Raw genomic sequence first — 17,974 nt, 5'->3', positions numbered from 1 at the left:
CTTCTTTCAGCTCCTTTTAATATCTCATGGAAGTTTTCATAATCATGATATACTGTATCATATTTACCAATTCATAATGGCTTCTTTCAGCTCCTTTTAATATCTCATGGAAGTTTTCATAATTGATGATTATTCTTATGGATGATGTTCTTCAACTTATTTGACTCTAGTTCTGTGTTAATTTTTTTCCTTTGACACAGGCATTGTTTGAAAGGATGTGTAAATTGCTTAATTCTACTGAAATATGTTGGCAGATACTGTCAGATCAAGCAACAGCATAGCAGGATTACTTTGATTAAACTAAGTTAATCAATGCTTTATGTGGCACTTTTTTCTCATAGTCTGAGGACACATGCTTCTGGACAAGTTTCTTGACTATTGCGAATCCTTTAGTTTGAAGTAGAATTTTACTTGATAATGAAACAACCATATTTGTTTTATTGATATTATAGCATATTGACTCTGAAATATGTGGTGTGCTTGGAATGTGAGAGAAGTAGATGATAAATGTAAGAACAGATTGTGTGTTAGGGAGGGTTAAATAGTTTTGATAAGCATGTACAAGATAAAGTTAAAGAGTAGCAGAATATTTTACCTGAACAGGGAGGACTTGAAAAATAGGTTGTTAGAGAGTGCATGTTGCTTAGCCGAGTTGGGCTTGGGATTCCTAACAGTTTAACATAAAAAGAAAAATCCTTTCTTGAACATTCAACATTTTTGTACCCTTTCAGAAGATGATTTTTTACGTACTGAGTAGAGGTATCAACAGAATAAAAGTAAATCTACCCTGTAATGTGTATGGAGGGGCCACTGCTCCACTGCTTATCAGATGTAATAGATGAGTGTTGTTTTTATGTTTTCTTACTATCTATTTTTTCTACCACACATAATAATAGAATGGTCATCATTTTGCTTTTATTTCTTCACAAGAAAAATAGTTTGTAGATTTACTTTATTAGAAACTTTGTTAGTTATTAGTAACATTTTTACAGATGCTTATACCTCACAGTTGAATTGGCAAATGTGGCAGTATCAAAACAAACCATGAATTTTCTGTCTTGTGTTTGTAGGGTAACTATGAATGATTGTCCTGTGGAAACATTCAGCACCCATATGCATCTCCCTCTCAACTCCAACCCTGAACATGACCTTGAAATTGTGATGGAAATTCTCAAAACATAGATTACATATGTTGATATTGATGGACCCGCAAAGATATACAGTACATCAATATGTTAAAAGTCTACTGAAAGATGTATGTTTTAAAATCATGGTTGATTGCAATTGCATAGATTTTAACATATTTTTTACATGACTGAAATATGACTGATTGTAAATGATTATAGTTTTCTGTGCAGTATGCATAGAAAGGGAAAAAGAGATTGAAGATGCAGTTGGATGAAAACTAGATGTGTGGTTGTAGATCCAAAGTATATAACTCTAAAGTATATTTAGTAGATTTAGGTAGAACTTTACTGTATGGGTGATATGAATAAATGGGAAGGTATCAGAGTAAAGGGAGGAGTTATAAGAAGGTTTAGGATCCTAGGCAAAAATTGGGTTTTGAAAAAATGAAAAAACTTTTTTTCCTGCAGGGGGAGCCCTGTGAGCATAGAATATAGGAGTCCAACACTCACAGTGTGAGGCCAGACAAGCCCACCTGGCCTTCCCTGAAGGCTAAATCCTCCTCTTACCCAAGGATAGGCTTCTGTGCTGTGCTGATGATGTGGCAGCATTAGAATGGAACATGGAGGAAAGCCTGTTGAGATGGTATGGTCATGTAGGATATGTGACAAATTTTAGATTAGTTGTGGAAATCTTTGACAGTACAGTATGGTTGAAGTTGTAAGGAGAAGAGGTAGACAATTGAACTGAAGAACAGAAGCACTGGGTGAATGTTGAAAGTATGGGATATATCTGATAAGGATGGCAGGAGAATGTTGATTGTGTGCAGTGGAAGCATGTTATGTTTAAGGATGGAAGTGTGGATAGAGAAATAAGTTTTATCTAATGAATCGGCATAATGTGCAAAGAGAAACACTGAGAAAAGTCGTAGTCATGTAGATGATTTTGTCACTTGCAAACTGAAGCAAAGTTGTTTGAATGGGACTTTATGTGCTTTATCTACCCCATGTTAATTGGAGCATAAGTGAAGATGATGAACTGGCAAATAACACACATGACCTTTTTCGTGATATTTTATTCTGTTAGCAACAACTACTGATTGTGAAGTTAAGAGTCTCCCAACAGATGGTTGGATGTTTACATTTGTTATACACATTACTAACACTTGATTTTATAGTTGATGTTCATTCACTTACATATCAATATACACTCATTTTATGCTCCAATTTTTTTTTGTTACAAGAAAATAGAAAAAATTGTAAGATTTGCCCTAAAGCTTATACACCAATTGTGGTGGGGTACCAGTATCTCTTGATTGGTTTACCTGATGTATAGAAGTAGGTGAGATGGAAAGATAATAGGAGACTTTGGATGTCCACTTGTTTGAATTGAAGTGTGCAGAAACAGTTTAGTAAAGCCATGCACATATCCACGATCCAGCCAGAAGGTGGAGGGGATGAATTATGAACTCAAAAAGATAATGATGAAAAGCTCAAAATGAGTGGTATGTAAGAACACATTGTATTCTAGAGAACTTAACACTTTTTGAGTTATTTTGATATTGAATTAGATCACTAATACAATATTAGTCAAATTCTTATAAATTCTAATTCATCTGTTGTACAGAAGTAAGTTCATTATGGGGCTGGTGACAGTTTATAGTGAGAAATAGAGTTATGATATACTGTAAAGCAACTGATAGTAACAGACTAGAGGGTTTTGCTGGAAAAAGCAAATTAACATGCTTTTTAGGTAGTGAAAATTTCATTATTATAAGTTCAGGTCAGTGTGAAAAGGAAGGTAGTGAAACTGACATAGACATTTGATTGATTGCTGCAGAGTTGCAAATCACTGAAAGTTAGTTATACATATGAATGATATTTCTTATTTAGGGACTGAAAAGGTTAGAATAATTGTAAAACTACGTAAATCATCAGAATTTGTAAGTACTGTATGTTATACACTGAGCTGTGCATGGTGGTGACCCCTCAGTAACATTTTGGCTATATTACTGAGGAATGCATGCTAAGGCTTTCCTCTTGCGTTTAGACTTTGTATAGTGGTCATGCAGGTCATCAGTTTGTGGGACCCTTTAGCAGTTTTCAATTGTACACTTTTGGGATGGCAACTGCTGTTCATGTGATTCCATCAGGATCCATAGACTGATAGAGAACTGGATATAGCTAGGAATATAACCGAAAACAGTATAGAAGAGTGGGGAATGTGAACAAAAAGACAAAAAATGAGTTTGTTTGAATGAAACTTGAAAATATCTAAGATGATGAATTATAGTATAGTGAACCCCTGTAAAACATACGTCTTCCCTGTGTTTGAAAGCTCATTTATTGATCAAAGGATTGAATAGTCTAAAAGGAGAAATGTTTTTGGCAAACAGAGAGTAATTCAAAGGAGCAATAACAAGGCAAGAAATCAGTCTTGAGATGATATATGCCAGGCAAGAAAACTATTTGGAGTAGGAATACTGCAACACTCACCACCCCTTCCCACCATATTAGCCTGTTCATTTTCACAATCATTGTACAATCCCATTTGTGGGGAGAAGTGAAAACATGACAAAACAGTGAATGATAAAGATTTTACTGCTTCTATGATACATCATATAATGTTGTTAGGTACATTTATTAAAATTCATTAAACCAAGATCATATTTTTACTTGCTGATACTCATCGTTTCATCAGCTATCCAACCTAGCTAGTGGGATGGTTGGGATTGCATCTGAGAAGAGAGTCATGCTATGCGTGGCTGGGTGTTTGTGAGACTCAGTGTCAAGTCATCCTCCGTATGCATTCTGTTTCTGCTCTTTGTTTTCATTTGGACAAGTGTTGTAGAATTAGAAAACATTCAATTTTATACAAAATTATTATAATGACTATTATTTATTTATTTATTTATTTTTTTTTTTTCAAACTGTTCGCCATTTCCCGCATTAGCGAGGTAGTGTTAAGAATAGAGGACTGGGCCTTTGAGGGAATACCCTCACCTGGCCCAATTCTCTGTTCCTTCTTTTGGAAAATTAAAAAAAAAAAAAAAAACGAGAGGGGAGGATTTCCAGCCCCCCCCGCTCCCTCCCCTTTTAGTCGCCTTCTACGACACGCACACGATTACAATATTGTCCTTCACCCTAGCCAAGGGCCTAAGTGCCCTAGTTTCTCAATTTTTCTCAAGACTGTAATGTGTATATGAAAAAATATCCATGTTCTCAAGGCTTTGTGACCCCCTAGCAACCCTTCGGGACCTCTTAGGGGGGTCACGACCCCTTGGTTGGGAACCCCTCTAGAGCATGCAAGGAATGGTTTGTAGTGGAACCACTAGGAAAGTGAACAATTTGAGGTAAAGGAGTGGTCCAAATTTTGAGCTGCCAGGCAGTAGAATTGTCCAGAGGGTAACCACTAGGCAAGGAAATTGGTCAAGATGGGAACCATTATACAAGGAGTATCCTTGCAACAGTTCCAGGTAGCTTGGTACAGATAAACCTCAAAACAGATGTGGGTCCAGTTTTTCTTCCTGCTTTTGAAAGATCTCATTCTTCCTTTACTTACTAGAGGCATGCATAGATATCTGATATCACCTTCTGCTTTAACCAGCACACAGAAATGAGGCTCACTTACCCAGAGCTAACTGTGTTGGAAAGACACCATTTGCTCTCCCACCTTATTATGCAGTCTAAGCAAATGAAAATGCATGTGGTTCATGTGACAAAAACACTCATTTGTCACATCTACATATGTCGGATAATCATGTAGAATAATTTTGAATACTACATAAAAAGAAGGGCTAATTTTTTTGAGCACATCTACATATGTCGGATAATCATGTAGAATGATTTTAAATGCCACATAAAAAGAAGGGCTAATTTTTTAGAGCAGGGAGTTAATTGTGTTGGAGGATCTTGTGCTGGGGTTGCTGGGTATACAGTCATGGGAGCACATAGGGAAGACAAATATCATGATACCTGATGCCCTCAATGAGGTTATCTGTAATTGTAATCTGATTTTGTGGCAGATATGATCGTAAAGAATGGCAGTCTGTAACCCAACAATCAGCATGAGAAAAAGTTGCAAAGAAACACTATATGATAAGGAGAAAGTATGCTAATGTTGATAATTTTATTGTAAAATGTGAATGGGAGAATTTCCCAGCTGTAACTGCACTGGGCTTGTATGGCACTGAACTCTGAAACAGAAAAAAGCTAGTTTTCATGGAATAACTTCAGAAATTTTTCTTTCTTGAGATATGACTGTTTATGTATAACAAATAGCATTGAATTATTTATCTTGCTTTGATTTGAAGGTATTTATAGTCTTATAAGATATTACATCTGGTGGTACTTTACTCCAGTATTCTGTAACTTTGTAGATGAAAAGCCTGTGCTCATCTGGCTGTTACATCTCATCATTTAAAATCATATCATTATTTCAGGTCATTGAATCTCTGTCCAGTATGAATAAATGTTTGCATTTTATAATATCAAATGGTAAGGTGTGTGAAAGAAGAAAGTTAAGAGTAAATGTGAATAAGAGCAAGGTTATTAGGTACAGTAGGGTTGAGGGTCAAGTCAATTGGGAGGTGAGTTTGAATGTAGAAAAACTGGAGGAAGTGAAGTGTTTTAGATATCTGGGAGTGGATCTGGCAGCGGATGGAACCATGGAAGCGGAAGTGGATCATAGGGTGGGGGAGGGGGCGAAAATTCTGGGAGCCTTGAAGAATGTGTGGAAGTCGAGAACATTATCTCAGAAAGCAAAAATGGGTATGTTTGAAGGAATAGTGGTTCCAACAATGTTGTATGGTTGCGAGGCGTGGGCTATGGATAGAGTTGTGCGCAGGAGGATGGATGTGCTGGAAATGAGATGTTTGAGGACAATGTGTGGTGTGAGGTGGTTTGATCGAGTAAGTAACGTAAGGGTAAGAGAGATGTGTGGAAATAAAAAGAGCGTGGTTGAGAGAGCAGAAGAGGGTGTTTTGAAATGGTTTGGGCACATGGAGAGAATGAGTGAGGAAAGATTGACCAAGAGGATATATGTGTCGGAGGTGGAGGGAACGAGGAGAAGAGGGAGACCAAATTGGAGGTGGAAAGATGGAGTGAAAAAGATTTTGTGTGATCGGGGCCCGAACATGCAGGAGGGTGAAAGGAGGGCAAGGAATAGAGTGAATTGGAGTGATGTGGTATACCGGGGTTGACGTGCTGTCAGTGGATTAAAGCGGGGCATGTGAAGCATCTGGGGTAAACCATGGAAAGCTGTGTAGGTATGTATATTTTGCGTGTGTGGACGTATGTATATACATGTGTATGGGGGTGGGTTGGGCCATTTCTTTCGTCTGTTTCCTTGCGCTACCTCGCAAACGCGGGAGACAGCGACAAAGCAAAAAAAAAAAAAAAAAAAAAAAAAAAAATTCTGTTATATCTCCACAAAGTCTGTACCTCCTGGAGAGTATAAATTCTGGCCTCCAAGTCTTTCTTCTTAATGGTTACTTCTGAGTGATGGTATTACCTTAGAGTAGGTTAGATGAGATAACACAGGACACAGTTAAGACCATTGTGGGGAGTGGAGCATATTTACATTAATGAGTACACACAAATGTATGCTGTATTAATGTGAATAATATAATATGAAATACATGTAAGTTAATGATGACTGATTATTATATAATTTTTCTTAATTTCAAAAGGTCTGAATTGCACTGATGATCTCATTTACTTTGGTCTTTAGTAGTGTTGTTGCTCTTTTAATTTTTTCTTGTTTCTTGCCATTGATCAAGTTTGGTAATCTGGATTGAAATGCAGAAGTACCAAATGCCAAAGAAGGTCTGACCAAGGCATTTTCATCTGTTAGTATTGTGTCCTTCATTTTGTACTTTATATTTCTAGCCTTCCTCCAGTTTTTTCTCCATTCAAACTTACCTCCCAATTGACTTGACCTGAGCTCAACCCTACTGTACCTAATAACCTTGCTCTTCTTCACATTTACTCTTAACTTTCTTCTTTCACACACTTTACCAAACTCAGTTACCAGCTTCTGCAGTTTCTCACATGAATCAGCCACCAGCGCTGTATCATCAGCGAACAACAACTGACTCACTTCCCAAGCTTTCTCATCCACAACAGACTTCATTCTTGCCCCTCTTTCCAAAACTCTTGCATTTACCTCCCTAACAACCCCATCCATAAACAAATTAAACAGCCATGGAGACATCACACACCCCTGCCGCAAACCTACATTCACTGAGAACCAATCACTTTCCTCTCTTCCTACACGTACACGTGCCTTACATCCTCAATAAAAACTTTTCACTGCTTCTAACAACTTGCCACCCAGACCATATATTCTTAATACCTTCCACAGAGCACCTCTATCAACTCTATCATATGCCTTCTCCAGATCCATAAATGCTACATACAAATCCATTTGCTTTTCTAAGTATTTCTCACATACATTCTTCAAAGCAAACACCTGATCCACACATCCTCTACCACTTCTGAAACCACACTGCTCTTCCCCAATCTGATGCTCTGTACATGCCTTCACCCTCTCAATCAATACCCTCCCATATAATTTACCAGGAATACTCAACAAACTTATACCTCTGTAATTTGAGCACTCACTCTTATCCCCTTTGCCTTTGTACAATGGCACTATGCACGCATTCTGCCAATCCTCAGGCACCTCACCATGAGTCATACATACATTAAATAACCTTACCACCCAGTCAACAATACAGTCACCCCCTTTTTTAATAAATTCCACTGCAATACCATCCAAACCTGCTGCCTTGCCGGCTTTCATCTTCCGCAAAGCTTTTACTACCTCTTCTCTGTTTACCAAATCATTTTCCCCAACCCTCTCACTTTGCACACCACCTCGACCAAAACACCCTATATCTGCCACTCTATCATCAAACACATTCAACAAACCTTCAAAATACTCACTCCATCTCCTTCTCACATCACCACTACTTGTTATCACCTCCCCTTTTGCGCCCTTCACTGAAGTTCCCATTTGCTCCCTTGTCTTACGCACTTTATTTACCTCCTTCCAGAACATCTTTTTATTCTCCCTAAAATTTAATGATACTCTCTCACCCCAACTCTCATTTGCCCTCTTTTTCACCTCTTGCACCTTTCTCTTGACCTCCTGTCTCTTTCTTTTATACATCTCCCACTCAATTGCATTTTTTTCCTGCAAAAATCGTCCAAATGACTCTCTCTTCTCTTTCACTAATAATCTTACTTCTTCATCCCACCACTCACTACCCTTTCTAATCAACCCACCTCCCATGCTTCTCATGCCACAAGCATCTTTTGCGCAATCCATCACTGATTCCCTAAATACATCCCATTCCTCCCCCACTCCCCTTACTTCCATTGTTCTCACCTTTTTCCATTCTGTACTCAGTCTCTCCTGGTACTTCCTCACACAAGTCTCTTCTCAAGCTCACTTACTCTCACTATCTGGGAGTGGATTTGGCAGCGGATGGAACCATGGAAGCGGAAGTGAATCATAGGGTGGGGGAGGGGGCGAAAATCCTGGGAGCCTTGAAGAATGTGTGGAAGTCGAGAACATTATCTCGGAAAGCAAAAATGGGTATGTTTGAAGGAATAGTGGTTCCAACAATGTTGTACGGTTGCGATGCGTGGGCTATGGATAGAGTTGTGCGCAGGAGGGTGGATGTGCTGGAAATGAGATGTTTGAGGACAATGTGTGGTGTGAGGTGGTTTGATCGAGTAAGTAATGTAAGGGTAAGAGAGATGTGTGGAAATAGATTTATGCTTGCTCTTAAATTTATGCTTGCTATCTGCATTGTCATTGGTGAATTTTGATATTTTACAGGTGAATCCTAATTCCAGATCTTTGATACAAAGGATGAAAAGTATGGGTCCTACGACCGAGTTTCTTTGGTAGTATCTCATTTGTCAAATGAAGCCTTTTAGTTGTTTCTTCATCTGATACCATGTATTGTGTTTTGTTTGAGAGCCAGTCTGTTATCCTTGTATGGATTTAATTTCTTATGCTGTAAGCTTTTAATTTGCAGAGCAGTCTTTTGTGCAGAACTTTGTCAAAGGTTTCCTTTTCAAGAGTCTGTGTATGTATATCTGAGAATGTATTGGATCCCAAGCCTTTATATATATGACCAAAGAATACTAGATTTGTTAGATTTGAAATTTTATTTCAAAACCTCTGTTGATAATTAGTTATTAGTTAATTATCCTGTAAAGTTTGAAGATTTTTCTGATTTTTGTTTTTAACAAATTCTCATAGGACCAAAGTAATGCTTGTACGACGGTACACTGAAGTGCATTTTATGTCTTTTGAATCTGTGAATAGAACATAGGGAATATAAGAGTTATGAAAGGGGAGAATAGCAGACAAGTTGCCTTCCTGTTATAAGCAAAGCCAGTCAGGCAGGCTGCGTTTAATTTAAGCAGCACACATTTTAAGGAACAGTGAGTAGGAAGAGGAACTCAACATCATGGAACATGTATGATATTCACAAAGGAAATAGGAGGCAAAAATCACCAACAGCATTGTGCCATACATTGCCAAGCTAGGAGAGTTCTGGCATATTTTTGCAATTCCTGACCTGTTTAGGGCAGCAGGCTGATTTCTCTTAGGGGTAGTAGATGGTGACAGTTGTGGTTGTGAGCAACGGGGTAGATGGTGACTCTTGTGGTTGTGAGCAATGTATACCTGTTTGTATGGCAGGAGGAGCTGTTCATTAGGGTGTAGAGTAATTATGGTGATTATCCCCATACAGAATGGTGTTTTCTCAACACTGCTCATTGAATGATACTGTTTGGAAGAAAATCTGTTTTGAGATGTTAGGAAATTTTCTTTTTAACCGAGCTAACACTGGGTGCCTCCACTTCCTTTCTCTTGTGCACACACACACACACACACACACACACACACACACACACACACACACACACACACACACACACTCACACAAATGCAGAACACCGTATGACTCCCAGCAGATTGGTGCTAGTTATTGTGCAAGTATGATATTTGGATCAGTTGTCAGTACTTGTGAATAGATTATTGCTCATTTAGGAGTATGATTAACTCCTCAGAATTTGCACCCTTGCTGTGCATAACCCTACCTCTGTTTTGAAAGAATACAAGAGGAAAGTAGTTATGATAGTGAGCTAGGAAAGAGAGAAAGCATTTGTAAGGTCTTAGAAAAAGTTTCCCTTCTCTTTTGCTCATTTTGTATCCTCTTCCATACACCAGTTCACCTGCCTTTTTGCAATTGGGATTTTATATGAAAAATATTCATGATTATTCAACGATTTAGTGTGAAACTGTGGTTTGAACAAAGAAAACAAATATTTTCTATTTTCCTGTCAGCTCATCTTGTTTATTACTGTATTTTTGAAACTTTGATGGTTCCATGAAATATCACTGGATGATTTTGCTCCATGTTTACCATATTTTATATTTTATTAAGTGCATACAGATATCATCATCAATAAATGTTGATATAAGAAAATATAGAGCATGCTTTGCACTTTATTGAACGAATCACACAAGTAATGTTACTCTCCAACACTGACGTCAAAGATTTCGGTAAAGTAATGGTTTTATAATTCTAGGGAGAATGTTGGACCCAAGATACGTTTATTACATAATTTCCTTAGGACATTTGATTTTAACACCTGTCAATAAAGTCTAAGACATCCATTCTTCACCACAGCACCAGTCATTGTGATAGAGTAAGTGGCAGAGCTCATAGACATGTAAGTTTCAAGACTATGTAGTAATGTGTTAGTTCTGTATAGCAGATTTTTTTTTTTGTATTATGTTAATTCAGTAACTGCCATACTTCCAGGTGATAGTGGAGAAGGTCACTGGTTTAGTACACATTGAGTTGCTCAATTCCCCCGTAGTCCGTGGTGATACCAGGATTATGTTCTTCACTGATAATGTAAGTAGGCTAAGTCTTTCACATACAGTGTAGTTGGTTAATGTTTTCATTACCAAAGGTAGTTTTCTGGAAATTCTTTGATATGATTTTTTTTTATAGCTCATGGTTTATTTCCATTGTATGTAAGTATGTAGCTGTCTCATAAAGAGGTAATTTTATGCTAACATTGATGATTCTTTTGAAATATGTACCACAAGCATATAATAAGGATTACAGATTCAACTTTGCAAAAGTTATAGAAATATTTTCAATTTGATTATCTGTAAATGTATATATTAATCATATAACACAATGGCCCCTTTTATCAGTCTCCTATAGCTTCATTTCTGTGCTACATCCAGTTGTGTGGAAGTGATAGACTTCTTTGGAATGAGGAGTTTGTACTCCTTTTCATCCAATGACAATGTTACAAGCTAGCTGAAGGTGATTTTTCACTCATTTCATTGCCACATACAGGAAGACAGCTACAAATATAACTTACCGTATCCTCTTGCCCCATGAGTCCTTTCTGTTGGGCTCCTGCAGTGCTAAAAAACTGGATACATTTATTGGGCAGGACCAAACTCCATAAAGTGTGATGTTGTGTGTGTGTGTCTTTGTGGAATGAACACAGGGCAGTTGCATACATTTATGTGTGCTATGCTTGTGCTTGTTATTTTTGCTAATGATTATGAAGGAGTAATGTGCAAAATTAGTTCATCTGGTAGTGAAATGCAACCAAGCACATAAGGCTACTCTTAGAAGAGAAATAGGAGTTTAGAGCAGTAAGAAATATGAAATTGAAGGGGAAAATTTGTCAGTTAGTATTATTCTAAGCATATTTAGAATATTAGCATACTATTTGGAACACATCATCCTATCTTAATCATCACATCACTTGCTACAAAATAACTTCAGAATTAAACGTAAAATCTAACAGGTTTTGTCAATGTTATGTACTATTACTTTCTTGAAACTTTGGCTCTTGTTTTCTCAAAATCTGAGTTTAGTGCTCTCCTCTCTATCATTAAAAGAGTGTGGTTGAGAGAGCAGAAGAGGGTGTTTTGAAATGGTTTGGTCACATGGAGAGAATGAGTGAGGAAAGATTGACAAAGAGGATATGTGTGTCAGAGGTGGAGGGAATGAGGAGAAGTGGGAGATCAGATTGGAGGTGGAAGGATGAAGTGAAAAAGATTTTGAGTGTTTGGGGCCTGATCATGCAGGAGGGTGAAAGGCGTACAAGGAATAGAGTGAATTGGAACGATGTGGTATACTGGAGTCGACGTGTTGTCAATGGATTGAACCAGGGCATGTGAAGCGTCTGGGGTAAACCATGGAAAGTTGTGTGGGGCCTGGATGTGGAAAGGGAGCTGTGGTTTCGGGCATCATTGCATGAGACTGAGTGTGAACGAATGGGGCCTTTGTTGTCTTTTCCTAGCGCTACCTCGCACACATGAGGGGGGGAGGTGGATGGTATTCCATGTGTGGCGAGGTGGCGATGGGAATGAATAAAGGCAGACAGTGTGAATTGTGTGCATGGGTATATATGTATGTGTCTGAGTGTATATATATGTGTACATTGAGATGTATAGGTATGTATATTTGCATGTGTGGACGTGTATGTAGATACATGTGTATGGGGGTGGGTAGGGCCATCTCTTTCGTCTGTTTCCTTGCGCTACCTCGCAAACGCGGGAGACAGCGACAAAGCATAATGATAATAATAATATGAAATATATAGGTATGTATATGTGCGTGTGTGGATGTGTATGTATATACATTTGAATATGGGTGGGTTGGGCCATTCTTTCATCTGTTTCCTTGCGCTACCTTGCTAACGCGGGAGACAGCGACAAAGTATAATGAATATATGAATGAATATATGTATCTTTTCTATGTGGATATCCCTGTTGTTAAGGAACTTGAGGAAATGTAGGTAACTTACTAATTAAATTGCCAGAGCATTTTTATTTTCTTGTTTGAATCTATGGATTTCTTATACACACAATTTTACTGAAGGAACTTTTATTGACACATCTTTGCCTTGTGTTACTGACCTTATTATATTTCCCCATACATCCCAAACCTTGTCATCTTATAAAACTTATTGCAGTTAAAAGACTTTCATTTTTGTTATTCTAATTTGAATGATTTACGTGGCAGAGGAAGATTCCACGAGGGTATGAGAAGAGTCCTTTCTTCTTCTGGTTCCACACTGGTTTTATCAACAATTGCAGGTGAGTACTATCAGGGCATTATTTCATATTCAGCTAATTTGTAATTGGTATGTAAGAGTAATGGTTGCTTTTATTATTTGCTAACCCTCATGACCTAGGGTAAGAATTATATGAATGCAAGAGTTTTGGAAAGAGGGGCAAGTATGCAGTGTGTTGTGGATGAAAGAGCTTGGGAAGTGAGTCAGTTGTTGTTCGCTGATGATACAGAGCTGGTGGCTGATTCATGTGAGAAACTGCAGAAGCTGGTGACTGAGTTTGGTAAAGTGTGTGAAAGAAGAAAACTGAGAGTAAATGTGAATAAGAGCAAAGTTATTAGGTACAGTAGGGTTGAGGGTCAAGTCAATTGGGAGGTAAGTTTGAATGGAAAAAACTGGAGGAAGTGAAGAGTTTTAGATATCTGGGAGTGGATCTGGCAGCGGATGGAACCATGGAAGCGGAAGTGAATCATAGGGTGGGGGAGGGGAAGAAAATTCTGGGAGCCTTGAAGAATGTTTGGAAGTCGAGAACATTATCTCAGAAAGCAAAAATGGGTATGTTTGAAGGAATAGTGGTTCCAACAATGTTGGATGGCTGCGAGGCGTGGGCTGTGGATAGAGTTGTGCGTAGGAGGGTGGATGTGCTGGAAATGAGATGTTTGAGGACAATATGTTGTGTGAGGTGGTTTGATCGAGTAATTAATGTAAGGGTAAGAGAGATGTGTGGAAATAAAAAGAGTGTGGTTGAGAGAGCAGAAGAGGGTGTTTTGAAATGGTTTGGTCACATGGAGAGAATGAGTGAGGAAAGATTGACCAAGAGGATATATGTGTCAGAGGTGGAGGGAATGAGGAGAAGTGGGAGACCAAATTTTAGGTGGAAAGATGGAGTGAAAAAGATTTTGAGTGATCGGGACCTGAACATGCAGGAGGGTGAAAGGCGTGCAAGGAATAGAGTGAATTGGAACGATGTGGTATACCGGGGTCGACTTGCTGTCAGTGGATTGAACCAGGGCATGTGAAGCGTCTGGGGTAAACCATGGAAAGTTCTGTGGGGCCTGGATGTGGAAAGGGAGCTGTGGTTTCGGTGCATTATTACATGACAGCTAGAGACTGAGTGTGAACGAATGGGGCCTTTATCTTTTCCTAGCACTACCTCGCACACATGAGGGGGGAGGGGGCTGTTATTCCATGTGTGGTGAGGTGGCGATGGGAAAAAATAAAGGCAGAAAGTATGAATTATGTACATGTGTATATATGTATATGTCTGTGTATGTATATATATGTGTACACTGAGATATATAGGTATGTATATTTGCGTGTGTGGACGTGTATGTATATACATGTGTATGTAGGTGGGTTGGGCCATTCTTTCGTCTGTTTCCTTGCGCTGCCTCGCTAACGCGGGAGACAGCGACAAAGCAAAATAGATAAATAAATATAGATAGGTAGATTGATCATTTGTTTCTCCTAACCAAGATAGTCTGTCACAAATGTTCTGGGCTTTCAAAAAAGCTTCCTGGATATTGTTCATAAAATGAGTTCACACACTTTCATTATGTTCATGCATAACTTTAGTCATCATGATCAACTCATGAATATGCCATCTAAGTGGTTGAAAATTGGTGTTCAGAGACTAAGATGAAAGTATCATTGTTGTTTGATTAGGTGCTGATGATATATTTCCTCAAAGAATACTTTTCCGGTAACATTTTACTTTTTTGTTGAACTGATTTGGGATGTTATTCTTTACCTGTGGAAACCCATTATATAAACTGTAATGTCAAACAACGTTTAAATTTCCTCATACCATCTGCATTCAAGTCATATCATTTAGCAAATTATCCATTGCAATTCCTATGGAAGTATATAATTGACTTTTTTGTTTTGTTTACAATATTGTCCATTTAAGGTAATTGTGCTTTGAATATATGTATTTTGAGTGGATGTGATTTAAGATTGTAATGCAGATATAACATCTGTAATCAAGATATGTAAATGGTCATCATATTTTCAGGCTTGAGTTAAACCGTCTAGAGTTAGACAACCCTCACAAGAGTAAAACCTGGCATGTATTCCAAGAGGACTTTGGTGTTACAGTTGAGCTTGAGTATGATACCTTGACAAAAGCCTACTAAGAAAAAGGTTACCTGGAATGCAAGAAATGAGCTGTGGTTTTAAATCTTATGTAATGAATAACAAGGAAGAGTGACCATGATGAGCTACATTCGAGTACACATGCAACTTCTTACAACAGCTTTTGTTGAAGTTAATCAAATCCACAGCCTGTGGGATGCTAAAATATCTTTTTCTTATTTATAATATAAAGGATTTAGAAAGGAATTTAATGTATGATCCGAAGAAAGATATGTGTATAGAGATATAAAGTCTGGCAAGTTTGCTGGTGTGATTCTGCTGTGTTTTGCTGCACATAGTTTAACTAACCAGCAGTTGTTTATTTCAGTCATATACTTTAGAATAGAAAAATATATCTAAGCAGAATTACACAAAAAGAATGATGAAGTTTAAATGGAAAAGTTGTAAGGATATTTGGAAATTTGGATAATAAAATTTGGGGTTTGTTAGTGTTCTGCTGTTATGAGATCTGAAGCATAATAAGAGAGAATTTTCATTGTAAATATGTTATCTTTCCTCACTGCACTCATTAATGTTGTTTTGGAAATGTGAATTAATAGTCTACAAAATTTAAGTAAATACATTCTCATTAGCTGAGGTTATATGATGGTAAAGAATTTAGGTTTGATTATATTCACATGCACATTTATACTTGAGTGTCTTGCAGAAATTCTGTCCACTTCACTTTTCTCTTGACCAAAGCATCTCGCAGAAAGTCTGTAAACTATCTTTCTCCGATATAAGTGTTGTTTTACTGGTAGAACTATTACCAGTTTTCCAGCTTTATACTTTATGCTGCACTGAATATAGTGTGTATATGTAATTTGTATATTATGGAGTGGATAATGTATATCTAATATTAAAATGTCATCCCAAAGTTGAAAAGATTTTGAGGTCACTGTAATGTTGTTAATACCATACTATAAGATCTTCATACCAAAATGCATTCCATAAATGCAATAAACCTTCTTTTATATATGTAAACTACTTTTTGAAAGGCTGTATAAATATAGGTGATGTAAGTACTGCAGGCAACAAAACTAGATAATAATTGTTCTCAGGTTATATTGTTTATGTAGCCAGCTGTACAGTTCAGAGTTTTTAACATATTCTGATTCTCACGAGAGCCTGATTGCAATCATGTATCGAGGGAAAATGATGGTGTTCTAAATCATGATACACTAAGGTATGCAAAGGATATATCAAGAGCATATAGTTGAATACATGAATGAGAACTATGTAATTGGAAATTATTTGTCACTGAATACTTTACATTTAGGAACATTAGGAAACTGAAATATATTATGGTTTTCATTTTCACCATTAATAAGAAATGCTGTAAGTGAAGTTCCTTTTAATTCAGTCCATTAAAACCATCATTTTTCCATCAGTATGATCTCAGCAGAGACAAAAGTATCCAAACTTATCACATTTGATCCTGACTGGTATCAGTAACTTCAAATAGCTTGCATTAAGAAAAGTTTGGTGATGTTACTCCAGTAATAGACCTCCAGTGATAGGTTGTTTCTAGTCTGTGTGAAAAGTATTCCCTCATTCTCAAAGTAGTGAAACTGTTATCGCTAAAGTAGGGTTTCCCTTCAAAATCTAGTTAATACTAGAAATGCCAGATATTTTTACCCATTCTCTTGATAGTGGTCCAGTTGTTTTTCCAAATGTTTGCCTTAAAATTCTGCCATATGGTTTAAATGAAAAGAAATATGATGTGCTATTGATTACAAAAATTGGGATCAAGGTGAGCTAGAATGGAAAAATAGGAGACTAATGACAGTATTCGGAGAAGCATGGGTTGTTTGAAAGGTTCAATTTGCAACAATCCCTAGAATGATGCTTAAGACTAGTTTTTCCAAAAAAAAGGAAAGGAATCATTTGTTTAAGGAGACACAGATATCTTTGTTATCATAATTATGTGATTGTAAAATAACAAATTGCTGACTAGATTTTGTACATATGTATTTCAAAATGGTTCTGTTTTCTGTTAAGCTTTTGAGGAAATTGGGATATGAAAACTCTTTACAAAGGAACATTCATATTTTTGTCTGGCTGTGAATCAGAATTGGAGAATAAAATAGAAGAAAATGCTTTGTTAATATTGAAGTTAAAGATGTATGGCTGGTATTCCCATAAATTCACATAGCTTATATAGAATTTAAACTAAATTGTGAAATAGCATGATCCATGGTTGGCTGTAATTTATTAAGAATTTTGAAATAAATTATTATAAAGATAGAAATATTTTTTAACACTATTTGAAGCTTTTGAATATGTGACCCCTGGGGATAGGGGAGAAAGAATACTTCCCACGCATTCCTCACGTGTCGTAGAAGGCGACTAAAGGGGACGGGAGCGGAGGGCCAGAAATCCTCCCCTCCTTGTATTTTAACTTTCTAAAAGGGGAAACAGAAGAAGGAGTCACGCGAGGAGTGCTCATCCTCCTTGAAGGCTCAGACTGGGGTGTCTAAATGTGTGTGGATGTAACCAAGATGAGAAAAAAGGAGAGATAGGTAGTATGTTTGAGGAAAGGAACCTGGATGTTTTGGCTCTGAGTGAAACGAAGCTCA

The 17,974-nt window shown here is 37.4% G+C and overlaps 1 protein-coding gene across 1 annotated transcript in view; it reads left to right on the top strand.

Annotated features, from left to right (window-relative positions):
* The window catches only part of LOC139755150 (phosphatidylinositol 3,4,5-trisphosphate 3-phosphatase TPTE2-like), a 150,198-nt gene extending 132,546 nt beyond the window's left edge, over positions 1 to 17,652 (top strand). The window contains exons 14-16 of the mRNA XM_071673302.1: positions 10,976 to 11,071; positions 13,214 to 13,287; positions 15,277 to 17,652. Of these exons, the coding sequence (XP_071529403.1) occupies positions 10,976 to 11,071; positions 13,214 to 13,287; positions 15,277 to 15,397 (291 nt within the window). The 3' untranslated portion in view covers positions 15,398 to 17,652. The remainder of the gene's footprint in view (positions 1 to 10,975; positions 11,072 to 13,213; positions 13,288 to 15,276) is intronic.
* The last annotated feature ends 322 nt before the right edge of the window (positions 17,653 to 17,974 follow it).

This window comes from Panulirus ornatus, chromosome 18, assembly GCF_036320965.1.
Source record: "Panulirus ornatus isolate Po-2019 chromosome 18, ASM3632096v1, whole genome shotgun sequence".
In the NCBI taxonomy this organism is placed as follows: Eukaryota; Metazoa; Arthropoda; class Malacostraca; order Decapoda; family Palinuridae; genus Panulirus; species Panulirus ornatus.
The sequence above is the reverse complement of the archived record's forward strand: the minus strand, read 5'-3'. Positions and strand labels throughout refer to the sequence as shown.